The 17,347-nt window shown below is 53.2% G+C and overlaps 4 protein-coding genes across 4 annotated transcripts; 1 reads left to right on the plus strand and 3 right to left on the minus strand.

Annotated features, from left to right (window-relative positions):
* Positions 1-106: 106 nt before the first annotated feature.
* HD553DRAFT_323982 (SNF2 family N-terminal domain-containing protein) lies at positions 107-3,457 on the plus strand (the record flags this gene model as incomplete). Its single annotated transcript, XM_046181445.1, has 5 exons — positions 107-1,936; positions 1,999-2,125; positions 2,202-2,682; positions 2,768-3,200; positions 3,260-3,457. The coding sequence occupies 5 exons, from the start codon at positions 107-109 to the stop codon at positions 3,455-3,457; spliced, it is 3,069 nt and encodes a 1,022-aa protein (XP_046036506.1).
* Positions 3,458-3,691: 234 nt separating this feature from the next.
* Positions 3,692-5,970, minus strand: HD553DRAFT_342113 (uncharacterized protein; the record flags this gene model as incomplete). The annotated part of the gene is made up of 5 exons (XM_046182711.1): positions 3,692-4,338; positions 4,405-4,552; positions 4,610-5,174; positions 5,251-5,596; positions 5,661-5,970. The coding sequence occupies 5 exons, from the start codon at positions 5,968-5,970 to the stop codon at positions 3,692-3,694; spliced, it is 2,016 nt and encodes a 671-aa protein (XP_046036507.1).
* Positions 5,971-9,128: 3,158 nt separating this feature from the next.
* Positions 9,129-14,506, minus strand: HD553DRAFT_323985 (uncharacterized protein; the record flags this gene model as incomplete). Its single annotated transcript, XM_046181446.1, has 19 exons — positions 9,129-9,201; positions 9,271-9,361; positions 9,414-9,604; positions 9,669-9,794; positions 9,890-9,963; positions 10,074-10,307; positions 10,463-10,564; positions 10,745-10,986; positions 11,072-11,099; positions 11,176-11,272; positions 11,403-11,603; positions 11,690-12,381; positions 12,511-12,595; positions 12,704-12,843; positions 12,904-13,223; positions 13,435-13,903; positions 13,965-14,125; positions 14,190-14,279; positions 14,395-14,506. The coding sequence occupies 19 exons, from the start codon at positions 14,504-14,506 to the stop codon at positions 9,129-9,131; spliced, it is 3,528 nt and encodes a 1,175-aa protein (XP_046036508.1).
* An 898-nt stretch (positions 14,507-15,404) lies between these two features.
* On the minus strand, positions 15,405-16,452 carry HD553DRAFT_342117 (uncharacterized protein; the record flags this gene model as incomplete). Its single annotated transcript, XM_046182712.1, has 4 exons — positions 15,405-15,674; positions 15,750-16,001; positions 16,125-16,345; positions 16,446-16,452. The coding sequence occupies 4 exons, from the start codon at positions 16,450-16,452 to the stop codon at positions 15,405-15,407; spliced, it is 750 nt and encodes a 249-aa protein (XP_046036509.1).
* Between the last annotated feature and the right edge of the window lie 895 nt (positions 16,453-17,347).

Raw genomic sequence — 17,347 nt, forward strand, 5'->3', positions numbered from 1 at the left:
TACGACTGTTCTCCACGACCTCTCTGTTCAAAACCCTCGTCTCAACTGAGCAGCAACTAGACGTCTACAGTCCTGGCTACATTTCACAACGATTTGCGTCCCAAACATGGCGTTGTCGACACCGGCCAGCGTAACGGCGTTGTGGCAGCGATGCGAAGAGATGGGATGGGACACCAATTTCACAATCAAGGAGTCTGCAAGCGGTTCTTATATTATCCGCTGCCTTGAAAACGAAGGCCAATGTTTGAATTGGCAAGGGTGTGAACTCAAACCGCAGTTCTCGCCGGACTTCGCCAAGGTCATGTCTGGGTGGGCAGAACACTGCATCGGGAACGAGAAGCATTGCAAGGCCAGAGATGAGCGCCTGAGGGACCGTCGCTGCGTGCTCATCGAAACCGCCAACTTCACCAAAATACCGCAGCTTGCCGGTCTCTGGGAGAGGGATCTCGTTAAGGTGGTACCCGCCGCCTGGCAATCAGTCCGTCCGGTCGAATCGACTCCTGCCGCTGGTCCGATTCCTACCACTGGTCCGAATCCTCCCAACGGATCGCCCTCTCCTGCCGCTGGTCCGACTCATACCACTGGTCCGAATCCTCCCAACGAATCGCTCACTCCTGTCGAACCTCCCAACGGATCGCCCTCTCCTGCCGCTGGTCTGACTCCTGCCACTGGTCCGACTCCTCCCAACGAATTGCCCACCCCTGTCGAACCTCTCATCACTCCGCAACCCATGCCTCTTGGCAAAGCTCAAGCCGAACCTGCCACCTCAAAGGAATCCCCGAGTTCTGAGGGTCCAGATGAGGATTCAGATGAGGACGATCATGAGTCCAAATGGGGCTCAGATTCAGAGGTCGAGTCGGTAGCCAGTGACGATGAAAGTGAATGGGAAATGGATCCTCACGACCGAGAGGATGCAGAGTTGGAACCTGACGAGGATTATAGGGTGGTTCGGAGGAGGGTGAAAAAGTCGTTGCGAGGCGAAAAGAAGGAGATCGAATACAACACCCATGCTCGCGCAGACGTCATCGCGGGCAAGGACGATACGATCCCCCCCACTTACTTCCATGTATTCCAATCGGAGGAGGAGATCAACGCTACCCTGATCCAAGGTGGTTGGGACGAGACCCTCTTCAAGCTGCAGCCTTTGTGGTGGCAGCGCGTGGGCATTGCATGGATGCTGGGAGTAGAGATGGCGGCGGAGAAGGAGAAGGAGACGTCTCAGTTCGCTGCAGGGCGAGCCATCCTAGCCGACGCGACCGGCCTCGGCAAGACTTACGAGACGATTGCTACCATAATGTGCCAGGACCGACAGCAAAAAGACCGGTACACTCTTGTGATCGTCCCCAAGGCGGCCCGACAGCAATGGAGGAAAGACGTGCGCAACATGGGTGGGGACCCTGACGAATGGGTCATCGTGGACAATCCTGAAGACTTGGAATCAGCGATCAAAAGCAACAAAAAACGCTTCATCATCAGCGACAGCAGGGTTGGACTGTGGGGCGGCCCACTATACACGAGGACTCTCGACCAGGACGTTCAGCGCCTCATGCGTCGACATCGTCCCGACCTTTGCACCTGCACCAGCGATTTCTATGAGCGTGTCCGTCGCCCTCCACCCAAAAAGGCCAAGAAAAAGAAGGCGGTGTACGACCTCGCCGATGAAGAATATAACAGACATCCGTTCATTCAGTTCCAAAAGAGCCAGCGACCCCACTTCGTGTTCCACCGCATCGTGATCGACGAGGCGCACAAAATGCGAACTCAAACGGGAGTCCGATCGAGAGTGGTGCAGCGACTGAGTACCATCAGCCGAAAGTGCTGGCTCTTGTCCGCGACTCTTCTACCCAAGGATGACAAGGACTTGCTTGTCCCCATGATCATGATGGGTCTTGTTGATCCGACACCGGCAGGCAACAAGCTGTTCAAGAGGATGGCTGTAAGCAGATCACTTCAGAGACGCTGTGCATGTGTAGCCCGCTAATCTCAATTCCTGTTCAGGCGACAAGGCAAGACCTAGCAGCCCAAACTGAAGCGCAACAGTTAGGGCTTGCTCCTAAGCGTTTCCTCCGACGGCCGATCACCTTGTTGCTGGAACAATCTGGATACAGCTTGCAGTTCCCGATATGTACGTGACTGGGATTCGAAGGAAACAATACGCTCAGCGCTGAACCTGACTTGACATCATTGTGGCCGGGTCGTAGATCAGCAGATGGCTCACGTTGTCGGCCAGTCTGCTCTCGAACGCGAGATCTTTACGCAGCTGCGAGCGTTAGCACATGGCGGCTTTACCCGCTTGGATGGCATTTCGCAACAACAGGACGATGCCAACGTTACTCCAAGCAGTCCGGCCCTGACCTTCTTGGGGACTTTCAGGCGAGCGCTGTATGATCCTAGCATATTGCTGCAGGCAGAGCATGCCATTGGGCCCAAGTTGGCTGCCGGGGAAATGCAATTCAACAAGGCAACCAAGACCCAAAAAGGTACAATTCGATTCCTAAAAACTACCCCGAGGGGGTGGACGGGTAATGAGAAACAAGCCGCGATTCTTCGGGCGACCGAAGTCAGACGATGGCGCTGGAACATTGAGCCGGACACATATCGAGCATTCAAGGAGAAGATCGAGGAGTGGAAACGACAGGGAAATCCTTCGGCCAAATTTGCAGAGTTCCAGAACATCGTAAGGTCCGTCCATCCGATGGCTTATGTGTGTTTCTCGCCGTTTGCAGACGTGACTTACATCATCATGCTTGCTATTTCGTTCCTCCAGGGGACTCAGGAAGACCCCCTTGCCTGAGCGCCCAATTTACCTGTTCGTGGCTCACGGCAGTATCTTTCTGGATATGGCTTGCGCTTGGTTGCAGACGCTAGGATTTACGAAGGGCAATGATTCTTCGAACTCTCCGGGAAAGCAGCAGCCTTTCTATCTCACCTACAAACGTGAGGACACGGATGAGCAGCGTCAATGGGCTCTGGACCGATTGCAATTGGCTACCGAAGACCAGCCCTACCAACCGTTGTGCCTGTTGGCGTCGATCAAGATGGTGTCAGAATCGTTGAATTTGCAAGCCTGCAGCAAGACTCTCGTCATAGATGAGCCATGGCTCTGGACCGAGGTCGATCAGTTGGTCGGCAGGACGCATCGTATCGGACAGAAACGAGTCACAGCTTTCGGCGTGTTGCTTGTGCAAGATACACACGAAGTGAGTCCGAGTTCGCAACGTGTAGGGTCATTGTTCTAACAATTCGCTCTATATGTCAGCCTAAGATTTTCGAGAGACTCGGCATGAGGAAGGAATATCAGGACAAGGTATTCAACGGCGGCAAAGTCGGACTCACCAATAAAGACGTCAGAATGGTCATGCTGCCTGGGTCTGACCCCAGTAATGCGCTTGCTATCGATGACGAATCTGGCGATGATCCCGACAACGCCATCACCGTGCATAGCGATGAAGAATAGCTTTATCAGCCTGGATAGCGATAGATTTGAAGGATAGTCGTCGACAGAATATGAAAAAAAGGTTTATCTGGTCTGTATGTGTTCGGATTTGTTCATCCACGAGATGAAATGGTTATGGGCAAGATGCAAATAAGATGGTCGCATGAACCGATCACCGATGGTAATATCCTGGTTTGATTCGAGAATGCGCACGATGCTAAGCTTGGCCGTTGGCCGGTTTTCTACGTAAAGATTCTAAGCTCCGCAACCCCTCCTTTTCTTGCGCGCTCTTCCCTCTTGACCATCCCTTCGTCGCGCGTCTCGATCTTCTGCCGCTAGGAGCTCAGCACGCTCAGCCTCCTCGTCCGTGTCTAAAGTATCGGCCAGAGGAATCACAGGGTTAACCGGACGCTCGTGGGTGCGCTCCACAAAAGCCAACGCGTTGCTCTTGGAGAACAGGACTACCGCCGAACGCTCCCCCTGGAACGGCATGATCTCATGCATGACGATGGCGGATCGGAAGGTGATCATATCTCCCGCCCGGTATCGTAAACGGTAAGGCCTTCCCATGATGTGAAGGATGAGATCGCCTCCATCGTAGTTACCCCAGTTGGTCATAGCCACCAAACCGAGCTTGTCGTCGCCAGGATCTAAATGTCGTTGCACCCGGACGTTATGAAGGACCGCCATGCCGAGAAAGAGGGTAGGACCAAAGATCTGGAAAGCTTTGCACCACTGTCGTACTTTGTCGATGACCCGCTGACTCCGCTGAGCTAATTCAGGGTCGATGGAACGAATGGCGTCGGTAGCTTGTTGCTGAAATCCCCAACAATCTTCCAGAAATCGCCAAACGGCATCGGCTTTATAGCAACCGGAGGTCATGTCGGAAGATAGGCAGATGGCTGGATAAAATTGTGAAAGAGGTCGGCACACGACGGAACATCTAGCTTCGGGCCTTCTCTACTCACTCTCAGGTTTTTGTCCTAGGGGGATCCGATAGCAAAAGTGAAAGACGCCGCATCGAGAGGGAAGGTAGAGCCGTCGCATTTCATCGAGGGCATGGTGTCGATAATCGTGTTCCTCGGGAACCGGAAGGGCGGTAGTCATGACTCTGGCCTGGAGCGCAGCCTCAACGTTAGGAGAGTCTGAAACCCTGCGGAGAATTTAACTTACCCGTTGCCTCTTGTTCGCGAAAACCCTCCTCATGTCTTCGAAACCCGAGGCGATTTTGGTCGTGTCAACCTTCGCCGATCTTTTGTCCCCAAGGGTCTTCCCGTCGGAAGTAAGGAACAAGACATCGCCGTCGATGGGTTCCAACTCGGAATAGTCGGGTTGCTCTGTGGTTTCATCTTCGAATCCATTCGCGTCTTGCTCAATTTCCGCCAGGGTATAAGGCAGGTGAATCACCGTGGTGGTCGTGACTCCGTCAGAGGCGATCCGGACCTCTCGGCGAGGTTCAACGGTCTCTCGGCCGGATTTGGAAGGTGCGGCCGTTGGGCCTCCGGTCGTCTCGACATGAGTTGACTCGACATGTTCGGATTCGTCAGAGTCGAACTCGAAGTCGGAGTCGTCGGTATTGAGACCATCAGTGTCGGGCTCGTCGATATCGAAAGCGTCGACGTCAGAGGGACAGACACGACTTTGGGTGGAGCGTGCGGTTTGACGTGTGGTCTGACGTGTGGTGCGGCGTGCGATAACGTCGTGCATCGATGGCGAAGTAGTCGAGTTCGTCGAGTTCCTGCTACGCAACCGCAACGGCAATGTCAATCTTTCGCTACAAGGCCGTTTGAATGAACGGCGAGGAATTGACCCACGAGATCCCCCTAAGATCACCAACAAGCGCTTCCTCCGAAGCGATTGGATCCTTTGGGTACGTCACACCCGCAGCAGGACTCGACTTCGGGATCCCAGACCGCCGATTCAAGGCCTCCGGCTGTGAAGTCGTCGGTTTCAACGGTATCGAGGCTTCGAGATAGGCCTCATCCCGAATTCGCTCCAAGTGCTTGAAGGTGGGTCGCGACTCTACTTCTTTTTGGGAGCGCCCGCGTACAGGTGGGGGGTCTTTCGCCCGGATCACCGCCGCTCGGTGCAACACATCTTCCATCTTGAGCGATAGGGGCGGGGTTGAGAGTGTCACGCACAAACCAAGGATGTCCTTTCCTGCGAATTGGGATGCGGGGTCAGCCCGAGCCCCGGTGGGAAGACGTTGAACGAGAGCGCTCACCTGGCACGTTCTTGTATCCCAAAGTCCGGTACCACTCAACACCCCACACGCTTGCGACCGAGTCCTCCTTGATAGTGTGCGCCACCTCTTCTCGCCGTTTCTTGAGCCTTTCCAGTGCATCAAACAACTGGCGATCGTGGATTTGCACGTGCTGGGAAGTAAGGATATTCTGGCTGATGGTCCAGGCGTACAATCGATTGATGATGTCCCCGTAGACGCTGTGCTCTACGTTGAGTCGACGGAGAATCGACAAACAGGCCGCCCGGGGATCCTTCGAAGAGTTGATCTCGTGCTGGAGGCCGGCCAACATGGTTGCGGTGGCCTGCGAGAGACGATGGAAAGGTCAGACGATGGAAAGGTCAATGGACCGACCACGATCTAAGCTCGTGATCTTGTGAGGATGAAGGTGGTGGCCACGGGCCCTGGGCGACGTGCACGCGTGCACCGGATGCTGATTTTCCGCGCGCTAAAGTCGATTTAGCGCGCGGAAAATCAGCATCAGTTTCTCAGCTGAGCGGCAGGAAGACACTTCTCCCTTTGCTTCATAGTCACCCGCCAATACTCCCGATCCATCAACGAGGAGTTTACGCTTCTCAGTACCACATTGGTTCAAGATCGCTCCACTTGGCCGTCCCATGGTCGTCATGTTATGGCCATCCAAGGTATACCCATGGCACCCTATGCTATGGGCCCGATATTGATGGACGATCAACGACGTTATGTGAGCTTGTGGCTCACACCGGCTGATCAAGCCAGAGAGATACGTAGGGTGAGTCGAAGGCCATTTCACATGCCATAACATGGCTTGCTCACTAGAGTCTTGATGGTAGAGCCGGACTCGCATGGATATCGATCTCAGCCTATTGTCCGACGCACTCTATCATCAGAACGTCGCCGTCCAGGCCTTACAACAAGCCGTTGCAGCCTACAGCAGCGATCCACATCGTGGTTACGAGTTGGTATTTGAAGACGGCCGAGTGTCACTCCGGCCTCGAAGACAACCTCCCTTGCCGGTGCCTAACTGGTCTGTACCTGCAAGCCCACGGCGGCCAGCTCCTTATACCTTGGAGAACCGAGATAGACCTCCAGTCCCGCCGTTTCCCTTTCCTTTCGGACAACCGCCGCCAACACCGGACCCTACCGCAATGGCAGGCCCCAGCCGGACGGTTGCGAATACGTCACCTGTGCGCCCCCAAATAATTCGCCAATCACTTCTCTCCCCGACCGACTCGATTGAGTCATTTCAAGACGATTCGATGGATGTCGACGGCGAGGAAGAGGATGACATCGAAGGTTTCGACTCTGATCGTGGATCGAACTATGGAAGTACTCGGAAGAGACGATTGCCCATAATTCCCCAGCCAACCCCTCTACCCCCGGCGACACTGGTTTTTCCAGCGATGGGCCTGCAAGATATCAGTGGTTCCTTTCCTTTTGCGTGGTCGCTGCGCTACCCCTTGTTGTTCCCCATCTCACAACAGAATTGGGTGCCTACGATGTCGGGCCAGATAAGTCTTCACCGGTACATCCGGTATCAGATACAATATCGTGAGGACCTCCTCGCGGACCCGGCAAGCGCAGCCGGCGCCCCGCCACCGCGCAACTTTTCAACGCTAGGTGTACCATCTCGGCTGCGCCAAGAATTCCTCGTAGATATGGCGGCCCAAATCCTGCGGAATCAATATCGTTATTATGCGTACAGCCCAGTCATCAACCCGTCCCAAGAGGCCAGCCAGGTAAGTTCTGATCTATGCGCTATGCGTCATCAGCCCGTGCTGATCACTGTGGTGATCTGCGGAATTCGAAGGTATGTTTACCTCGTACGCATCGGGGCGGGACACCATGGGCACTACAGGTGAGCTGGCTTTGGCCGAGCTTGAACGATACATGTCGCGGTTAGAAACAAGACTCACCTATCTGCCTGTTTGCATGGCATGTTGCTGATTCGCATCCTTCGACCATTGAAAAAACTCTGATCTCAGAGGAGGAGAGAGGCGAGGCGGCTATTTGAAAAGGTCGGAGGGCCACATCTTTTCCTGACCTTTACGGCCAACCCAGACTGGAAGGAACTCGGGCCTCAACCTGATAAGGAGGACCGTGCTGACATGGTCGTGCGATTGTTCTACCTCAAACTTAAAAGGCTCCTGGATGAAGTAAAGGGGGGACAGGTGTTCGGTCCTATCAAAGGGTACTGCGCCTCGGTTGAATTTCAGGACCTGGGACTGCCTCACGCGCACATCCTCATCACCCTCGAGTCCGAAGAGGGCGTGCTTCGATTTTGTAGAAAACCTTCTACCGTCCCGACATCAGGAGAGTCCCAACGGTTCCATCAGGCGGACGATTCTTATTTCAACCCGTACCTTGTAAAAAGGTGAGGACATACCTAATCCGTATAGATCTTTTTGCTGACTTGCTGGAGTTAGATTCAATGCACACGTCTACTGTCAGGCCGTCAGGGAACCTGATGCTAGCATAGATTACATTTTCAAGCAGCGGGGAGGCTACAAGGTATCAGAATCTGCCAGGGATCAACGTCTGGCGGTATACGAGGCCGCTTGGATAATCTATTCGTACCCTCGACACTTTACCTCGATCCCGATCGTCAGTCTCGAGGTCTACGCCAAGGGAACCTCGGTCAATCGCAGCAACCGTCTCTCGCTCCTCTCTCCCATGTTGACCTCATTCTTCGAGTTCTGCACGAGGAATCGATCGGCCCAACTGACGTACCTGGATGCTCCTGAAACCCTACGTTATCGGAAATCGGAATCCACCGATAGGTTAGAGTGGGGACGACGCCAGCCTCGTCAAGATCGCTCTCTCAGGCAAGTTCACTGTTGTCTCGTGCAGAATGTCTCGTCCGACTCACTTCGTGTATGTTCAAATTCACAGAGCAATCGGAAGGTTCGAGGAGGCCTCGGTAGACATGCTGTTTGGCTCAGAGTACAACGCGCTGCTGCAATTGTTGGCTTTGGTTGTCAGTCCAACAAGGGAGTCTGACCTGAGAAAGTACAATCGGCGAGAATATGGCACATACCAGCAAGCTTTGCAGGCGCATCAAAGGGGAAATGACGGGCACAGCTGATCAGAGAGTGGGGCGAAGGATATCGCGCGTGTCTTTTGCAGTTGTATACGATCGTAACGACTTGTCGGCAGCGCCATTTTGCCAAAAGAATCTTGACTCAAAAGACCGTGGTTTGCTGGAACCACATGGGTTCATCGCCCTGATGAACAGTAGAAACGAAGCAAGATACGGAAAGAAGGGTATACGCTTGGATGCCTTTACAAGCATCAACGAACTACGGGTACAACAAGTTCAATGTGTGTGCCGACCAGGAATCAGGGCTGTCGGACCGGTCCAGCCGCGGCGGGGTGGAAACGGCATCGCCGCGACTGGACAGATCTGACAGCCCTGATCCCTGGTCGATGATGTAATGCTGGGGGTCGCAAGTGATCGGCAGCAGAAAGGCTTTAAGTGGATGGAGAGGCGAGATGTGATGTGATCCCTTGGGATAGTACAGTAGAGGCGATGCGGACTCGGGCGCTGTTTCATGACAAGGGTGTACATGCGGTTAGCAAGAATCCAGGGAAACGAGGCTGGGCAAGGACTCACTGATCACTGAAGGTATGACGAGTCGATATCGGCCAGATTTTTGTCGCTGGAGATATCTTCGGTGTCCAGACACTCTGCCAAATCGTCGAGTCTAAAAGCCCGTGTTAGTTCAGAAGTATCATCTCTGCTCGATCAGGACTTACTCGGGTCGCAACACGAGCCCATGGAAGTGTGGTACCCTGGGGGCCTGGAGGGCATTTCAGCCCTTTTACAGAACTCCTCATCCCCTTTCTTGAGATCAGGCAAGGGTTTCTCGTTCACATCTTCTACAAACTCGGTCCAGAGTCTATAGCCTCCCTGTTCCTCTCCCTTGGTAAATCGAAATACTGTGCGACTACTGCAAGCGAGGGTCAGCTGATGCGTACCGAGATAGGCATCCGGTAAGGCCCATGACTTACCGGGTAGTGGCCTTGATGGAACTCTCAACCTGGACTCCTATGAGCATGGAGACGAGAGCGCTCTTCCCAGCAGAATGGCTTCCGATGATAACAATCCTTTTGACAGGACTCGTCGTTCCTATGTGACTGCGTTGTCGTTTATCATCAGTCAGGGGGATCGGGGTAAACATCGGGCGAGATACGTGCGCAAGATGGACTTGAGCTATTATAGTGTAACTCACCGGGTAGTGGCTTTGATCGAACTCTCCAACTTGATCCCTGTCAGCATCGAAACTAAAGCACTCTTCCCTGCCGACTGCGAGCCAGTTGTCCGAGAACGTTATTAGCATAGATTCCTTCACCAGCTTCGAGTTGTATCTCACGTCGGTGCATACTTGGCTAATCGTGAAGGATCAGCTTGGCGACTCCATTGTAAATCGCTTGAAGAGGAAGATCGCCTGCGGCGTCGCCGTAGTTGTTTCGCAGCGCGTTTCTGAATCTGGCCGCGGTCATATCCTTCGACTTGACGCTGGCTCTGTCCATCTGATCGGACGTGATCAGATCGATCGAGTCGATTATGGTGTTGGCGTTGAATTTAAGAGCAATCTGCTCATTGGGATCGATAGTCATTGCTGATGGATCGGTAGGGAGTTGTAGATTCTATGATCCTCTTCAAGTATCTCGGGCTTGTAGGTTGAAGATGACTGAGATGCGACCAAGTACGAGTTAGAAAGACCACCGCGCGAGCATGTACGATGATGGAGGCGGGGGACAGAGAAGCGTTGAACCAGGGGCGCATTGGAGTGAGGACTTACCCTGCTGCCACCAGCCTCTTGCGGAATACCTGCATACTCTTGAACTGAGGGGTTCGCTCCGGTCGAAGCCGAGCAGTCAGCGAATTGTGCATGATCCATGATCTGGCAGTTGACTAGGGACCGCACGATGTTGAAGCGAGCGTGTGTCGAGTTAGAGCAAGAGTTTATTGTCGATGAGAGAGATAGTGGTGAACACAAAAAGAATATATATTAGAGATCAGATCGAAAGTCAAGCGTCAACAGTGAGACCTGATTGCCATCTCGCGTCGTCCATAAACTCACTCGACTCGGAATATTCCACGCGTGAGTGTGGAGTACATAATACTCTCGCCCTTCCTGTCGAAGATCCAGCGTCGCCGGTGCGGGATACTGATGGGAGAGGTCATGGAAGTCCCCAGTTAGATCCGGATGTAGGGACTGGCGATGCGTCACAGGCTGGTGGATACCCACAAGAGCGGCGATGGCAAGATAATGGTCGGGCTTCTCTTGATAGCCGTTTCTGGCATGGTATGAGAGGCACAATGCTGGGATAAGGAACAGCAGCGGGACCATTTGGGTATGCCGGTCAACAAGGCTCTACTCGTATACATAGGGACCGCCTCGACTTACACTGGTGTATATATCTCTTGACGTATCGCTGTCCAAGAAGGACCGGGCACCCAACGTCAGGCCCGGGAACGGGGTGGATCCCTCTGCATTCGATCAAAACTTACAATCAAGGCATTCATTGTATGGGGTTCAGACGAATTTGAAGATTTTGGTGTGTTCATGAAACTTGAAACGAGACTGACGAGGGATCGGGAGAGGTATCTATTGGGTTGAATGGTTCAAGCGGACAGAGCAGTAGGTCGTGTCGATGAGGAACGGCCACCGCTCTGCCAATCGTATTGATTACTTGCTTTGCTTGATATATATAATTATATCCAGCAGGGAGGCTCACCTGCTCATGCAGCTCCCCGGCTCCCCAGCTCCGTACTTACCATCGTACCACCTTTTGTTCCACGACCCTGGAATCGGGCTTGCCCTCGCTAGAGGGGGGCCTTGACCCCAAAGGAGGGTCAAAGGAGGGCCGGGCGAGGTCAGGACCCCTCCTTTGGAATCGATGTCGTGATCAAGCGGATCGAAAGCATGATTCGTTAAGCTTTATGCGATCAAGATCCGTCCCTGACTTGGCGTGAGGGATTGGAAGGCCATGACCACGCAAGAGGGGAACGCCGGCATGCCTACATGCATCTTCGTTTGCAATCACATGCGTGCAAGTCGGGTTGTACCACCGAAGGCGTCGCCGGACTTTGGGCTTTCCGCACTCGAATTGCGATAGGAGAATTTGTATTTATCCACAGCGATGTGTTCCCAGAAGAACAGTTCATGGTGGAGTTGCAATGTTGTGGGCGTATCGGTGACATTTGCGTGGTATGCGGGGATATGCAGTGAAGTTTGTCGAGTAGCACCGAGTGATTGGTGACGTGAGACGACATACAGTTGTGTGAACGATGAGGGAGTTGGAAAAATCCAAATTCAAGAGTGGTTCTTCCCATGGCCACCGGCCACCGGTGAGAAGGTTGGACTGAAAGAGTTGGACTGTCATTATGTCGCATTACCGTCGGGGCGACCGTGGGCCCCGGCAGCTCGAACCCCCTCGAAACGAGGCGCTGGCGCGCCAAGCTCGGCGATGACTGCTGTGAAGTCGATCCCGCAGACACCACGTTCTTTGGTACCATGCATTGCCCATTGCAATAGCTCGCCTTTCCACACTGTCTTTCACCTCGGCTCCGGGGCCGCCAATCTCGACCCACCTCGTCCCACCTCGGTACCGGGTTGGACGTTTGGGAGCGAGGGGGCGCCTTTGGCGCGCGCACGATGAAGTCGATCCCGCAAACTCCAGCTTGGCTGCTCAGCCTTTCATCCATAGCCACAGCCTTCAACATATTGTCATGAATGATGGGGAAGTGGATGAGGAATGGAACAATTCTTTGTATGAAGGTTTCCGGCTTGATTCAGAAGTCGGTAAGTCTGTGCTTTCCTTTAGGCATAAGCCCCAGACTCACCTGTAGAAAGACTTGGCTCGCAGACGGCTGCTTTTCGATCACAGACGATGCTGCTAAACAGATCTTGTCGCAAAGACCTTGATACCTATGCATAAATTCCTGGATTCCCGTATGGTTCCGGATACTCGTGTGCCCACAGACTTGACCTTAGAACCTGAGCGTACTCTCAATATCTATTCTAGGCTCGGTTCACTCCTTGAACCTAGCTTGTTCTCCAACCTCAATCAATCGCTTCGAGTCCGCCATCACATTTTCTCTGCTCGCCGCCTCCTCGGGTCTTTGTGCCATAATCGACGCGGCCGCCTCGAGCGCAAGAATTCGGTTGGTTCCGATCTACAGGAGGTTTCTTGTCAACAGCAAGAAGAGCAGCGGACATAAGAAACTTGCGCTTACCTTGTCCCGCAGCAGATGAGCTACACCGACGTTAGCCAGGCTCGCCAAAGAATGACTGAGGTGATCCTGAGTGAAACGCAGGAGCCTCTCCCCAGCGATTTCAACGTGAATCTTGATCTTTCGGGCGAGATCTCGGGCGAGATCCAGAGCGATGTCCTCTTTCAAGAGAATACGTGGATCATCGCTTGACCTTTTACGCTTCAGAGACGATGGAGGTGCCAGAGGGGATGTCGGTCTCGGCTGTGTCATCATAGGCCAGGAAGATGACTGGAAGGGAGCGGCGGTAAGAATGTAGGCTTGGCGATAGCGTGCATCGGCGTCTGCGTCGCAAGTCAATAAGTCAATATGTCAAGCGGACCAGTATACTGCATAGTCATGTGATCCATGAGTGTCTTGCTGGCGGCTCGCTTCTCTTCGATCACAGATAATGGCAAGTTGAATCTTGCGCAACAGGCCGTGCCGAGTGATGGCTATATGGAACGCATCCGTCAGTGGGTTCACAGCCATGATTGTCCGTTCGAGCAACTGTACCTGGTAGGGAAGCTTCGACGTGTTGAATTAGGCCATTCCAGACTTTGGCTTGATGTGATTCGACCTCCTTGGCCCAATCCTTCTGGATTCGGGTGATTGTTTCGTCCATTTCAGACACTGCATATTGTCCGACCGTTACTTCTGGCCTGATGATATCGGCTTCGTCTGGCTGATCTTTGCTGAGTGCTGAAGCTAACTGGTTGCAGAGACGATCACGGACAGCCCCAGGGAAGCGCTCGAATTCGGTGATGGCTTTGCAGATGCGATCTGCTGCGAGATCAATACTAGAATTGATTTTACCAATCACATCCAGCTGTCGAAATTCGTCCTGTCTTGCTGTGAGCGCTGAGACCTCGCTTCGTAAGCCTTCTAGGACGTCTAACAGCCTATATATGATACAGATTCCGTCGGTATTCTGTGCCATGATCGAGGCCGCAGCTTCCAGATTAAGGACTCGGTTTGTCCCAACCTACGAAATCCGAATGATATCGTTAATCTTGAAGCAGGTGGCAGACCCTATTTGCGCTCACCTTCTCTCGCAGCGAATGAGCTACACCGTCGTGTGCAAGACTGGCAATAGCATGGCTGAGGTGATCCTGGACGCCATACAGAAGCCTTTCACAAGTTAGGTCGATGTGAATCTTCACCTGGCCAGTCTGTTCGAGTTCTGTACAGTCGGATCCGTGCGTGACTACGCACGGGAGGCTTTGTTAGCGATCAGCTGGGGCCCGCGTTCCCGTCAGGCGCGAACGTACCTGTATCCCGTTTCAGGTTGACCCGGGGGTCATCGTGATCCGACCTCTTACGCTTGAGTGAAGCTGGCGATGTCTGTGGCGGAGTTGGCCCTAGCGGGATCATTGGTAGGACCCTCAGTATTCTCGTGCGGCGATGTCGATGTGAGCGTTGATCTCCCCCATGACTGCTGGTCGTCTCCAGGGAAAGTCTCGGCAATTTGCTGACTGTCTGGCAATCCTTTGGGTCGGATCTCTTTGACAATGACCGCGCCCTTGAAAGACAAGGCAAACCGCGCCCTTGAGAGACAAGGCAAGTTCCTCGTTACCATGGGAGCCATCTGATACGACCGATGCAGCAGAAATCAAACGGGGACCAAGTCGGTGAGGCCGGTCTGTCCCATCTGTGAGGTTGCCCAATGGGTCTGGTTCAGACAATACGCCTCCCTGATGAGGGCGATGAATTGCCAGGATATGACCGGTATCATTTGTGGAAGGTTCTAGGAATGATCCGACTGGTGGATGGATTCTGATCGGATTCGGTCAGAGTGATTCGCACCAGAGTCATCCTATCAAATACTTCGTATAGAGATCGACACGAAAGACACTTTTGTGAGATTCGAGACGGACAACTGAAATCGAGTCGATCGGATAGGCGGTGATCGACCTTGGCGAGTAGCACCAGCCTGGATGTTGTGGAGCTCAACCTGTCGGCACTCCATCAACGGATGTTCGTATCGAGACTTGTAGACAGACGTAAGCGGACGAGTACTCTTGGCCAGGCCGTACGCAGTACCGGCGATTTCGTAGTGCTCCAAGCGATGAAGTGAAGATTAATACAGATTACCTGAATTCTATATGTCTGTTCCGGTCGTTAGGCCATGCAGATCGATGACGGACTGCTCAAGGTAGAACGAAGATACGAAGTGAGATCGTGCTGCTTAGGGGTGAATCTCAGAGAGGTGATCGACCATGGATCGAGGGCAAAGTGAACAAGTTGTTGAAGTCCAAGTTGATGATGATCGTGTTCTCGTTGTCGTTTTTTTCAGGTACAACACAGAGCCTTATACTACTATGCGTGGACATTATATCACCGTCTCGCAGTACTGGTCGGACTATAAGGTGTTTTGCAAGAAGATGATCCCTGTCATCAAGACCTGCGGTGTTGAGATCAAGAACATCCTCGGTAAGCAGAACAGTGCTATCAGATTATCTCTGAACTGATTCGGGTTTTGAGTCTCATGCAGCCGCAGCCCTGAAAGCAAAGAATGGTGATGGAGAAGCGGCACTGCAAGTCATGGGAACGCTCGGTCTGGACTGGGACCAAACGGGCAAGATGGAAGAGATGAAGAGTGAGAATTCAATTGAGAGAAGTTGCCCGTCATCATCATCGTCCTCGCCCTCGCCGCCCTCGTCGTTATCGCCATTCTGTTTTTCGCCATTAACAACCTCTTCGCCGACCTTCTCGCTAGCAGCGTCGCGGTTCGACTCGAGCTCGTCGACCTCCATCTATTACGAGAGCGAAATGCGATGAAAGTCAGCTCCGAAATTTCGGAACCGGGATGGAGAGCGAAGCAGAATTACCTTGTCGCCGTCAATGCCGGTCTCGCTCTTCTCCTCTTCCGGAGAGTACTCAGCCTTGATCCAACCAATAAAGTCCTTTATCATTGGTGGTCCCTCTTCATACTCCTTGGTCTTGGTGTCAAGCTGGGCTGGAGGGGATACCTCCTCGTTGTCGATTAGCCGGATCTGATTTTCGGCCAATCCGACAACGTCCCAAGCGGTAGACAGCTTGTCGAGGATGGCCTTGACGCCAGGAGCTTTCTTCTCGAGGATCTAAAGTTACCGTGAAAGCAGCATTCGGGAACAGTGACTTAGTCAATGACGTTTGCGAACAGCAACGGGGAGAAGCGGAGAAGAAGCGAAGAACCGGGACATAGGTATGCAGACGATACGTACCTTTTCAGATTTCACCCTCTGCGTAGCTCTCCACTTCTTAGCCTTCTCCATCTCCTTAGCAACCTCTTTAGCCTTCTTGGCCTCCTCCTTCTTCGCCGCAGCGGCCGTTTGTTTTTTTGGAAGGAGAGGAAGGCGGGGTAGATTTCGCGGGAGAGGTAGGCGGGGTGGAGGGTTCCGGGGAGGGGGTACCGGCGATGGAGGCGGGGAGCTCATCTCGGAGGCTACAGGATATCGAGATGAAAGAAGGTTGAGATACGAAGGCGTCAGTAGGGAAGTCGACGTCGGAAGATCGAAAGCGAACCGTCGGAAGCTTGTACTTACAAGACATGTTTTGATGTCGATGTTGCTGTTCGAGACGAGAGAAGGTGAAGTCGAAGGTGAAATCGAATTCGAATTGGTATGAGAAGGTAGAAGTTGAAAGATTGAATTCCCTCTGCCCCCTCGTTCTTGCTCGACACCGTCGAACCTATATACCTTCTCACGTACTCTTGATCGCGTGACAACAGCGTGACCTGGTGTGCGGGAGGCTGTGTGCAGAATGTCTTTGAATGAGTGACCAGTTGGCAGTGTGGGCTGTACAGGGCGGACTGAGAAGCTCAATCTGAACAGTTGACAATATCTTCCTGGCAAGTGACATCAAGAGGGAGCGGGGGCAGGTCTTTCATCTCTGAATCATATGTCCTTGATGATTTCCTGCTCGACGTGGAGGACATGGTCGGGCATGAAAGCGAGGTGTTTCTCCAACTGCCTGCACCCTTTTGAGTGAATGTCGGTACTGGAGTCTCATCGTATTTGGCTCTCATAGTAGATGCACGTCGACGAACTGCAGTCGAGCGGCAGATCTCCGACAAAGAACGGCGATGCCGATAGCGAGAATCGCGGGGAGAAGGTCGATGATGTGACAAGGACCAGGAGGGCGAGGATGACGACCGCGAGTGGTTTGACTTTACGATATAATGACTTTATGAGGATGGATGACCGAATATATGGAGTATACGGCGAGAATGTGGTCATGATCGTGCAACTTTCCCTCAATACCGAGGTGCAAGGTAGACAATCGCGTAATCGCCTCCCAATCCGACCTCGGGGGGAAACTCGACCAGAGAGAAATTAAGATATGAATCGATGATCACGGATAACGTATGGTGTTTCGTGCTTGTCTGTGGCGGGTTCCCGCGCGTGTCTACCGGCGCCTACTGGCTCTGACGCGCGGGACATCTACT

Source organism: Filobasidium floriforme (assembly GCF_021052385.1).
Source record: "Filobasidium floriforme strain CBS 6241 chromosome Unknown HD553scaffold_11, whole genome shotgun sequence".
NCBI classification, from domain to species: domain Eukaryota; kingdom Fungi; phylum Basidiomycota; class Tremellomycetes; order Filobasidiales; family Filobasidiaceae; genus Filobasidium; species Filobasidium floriforme.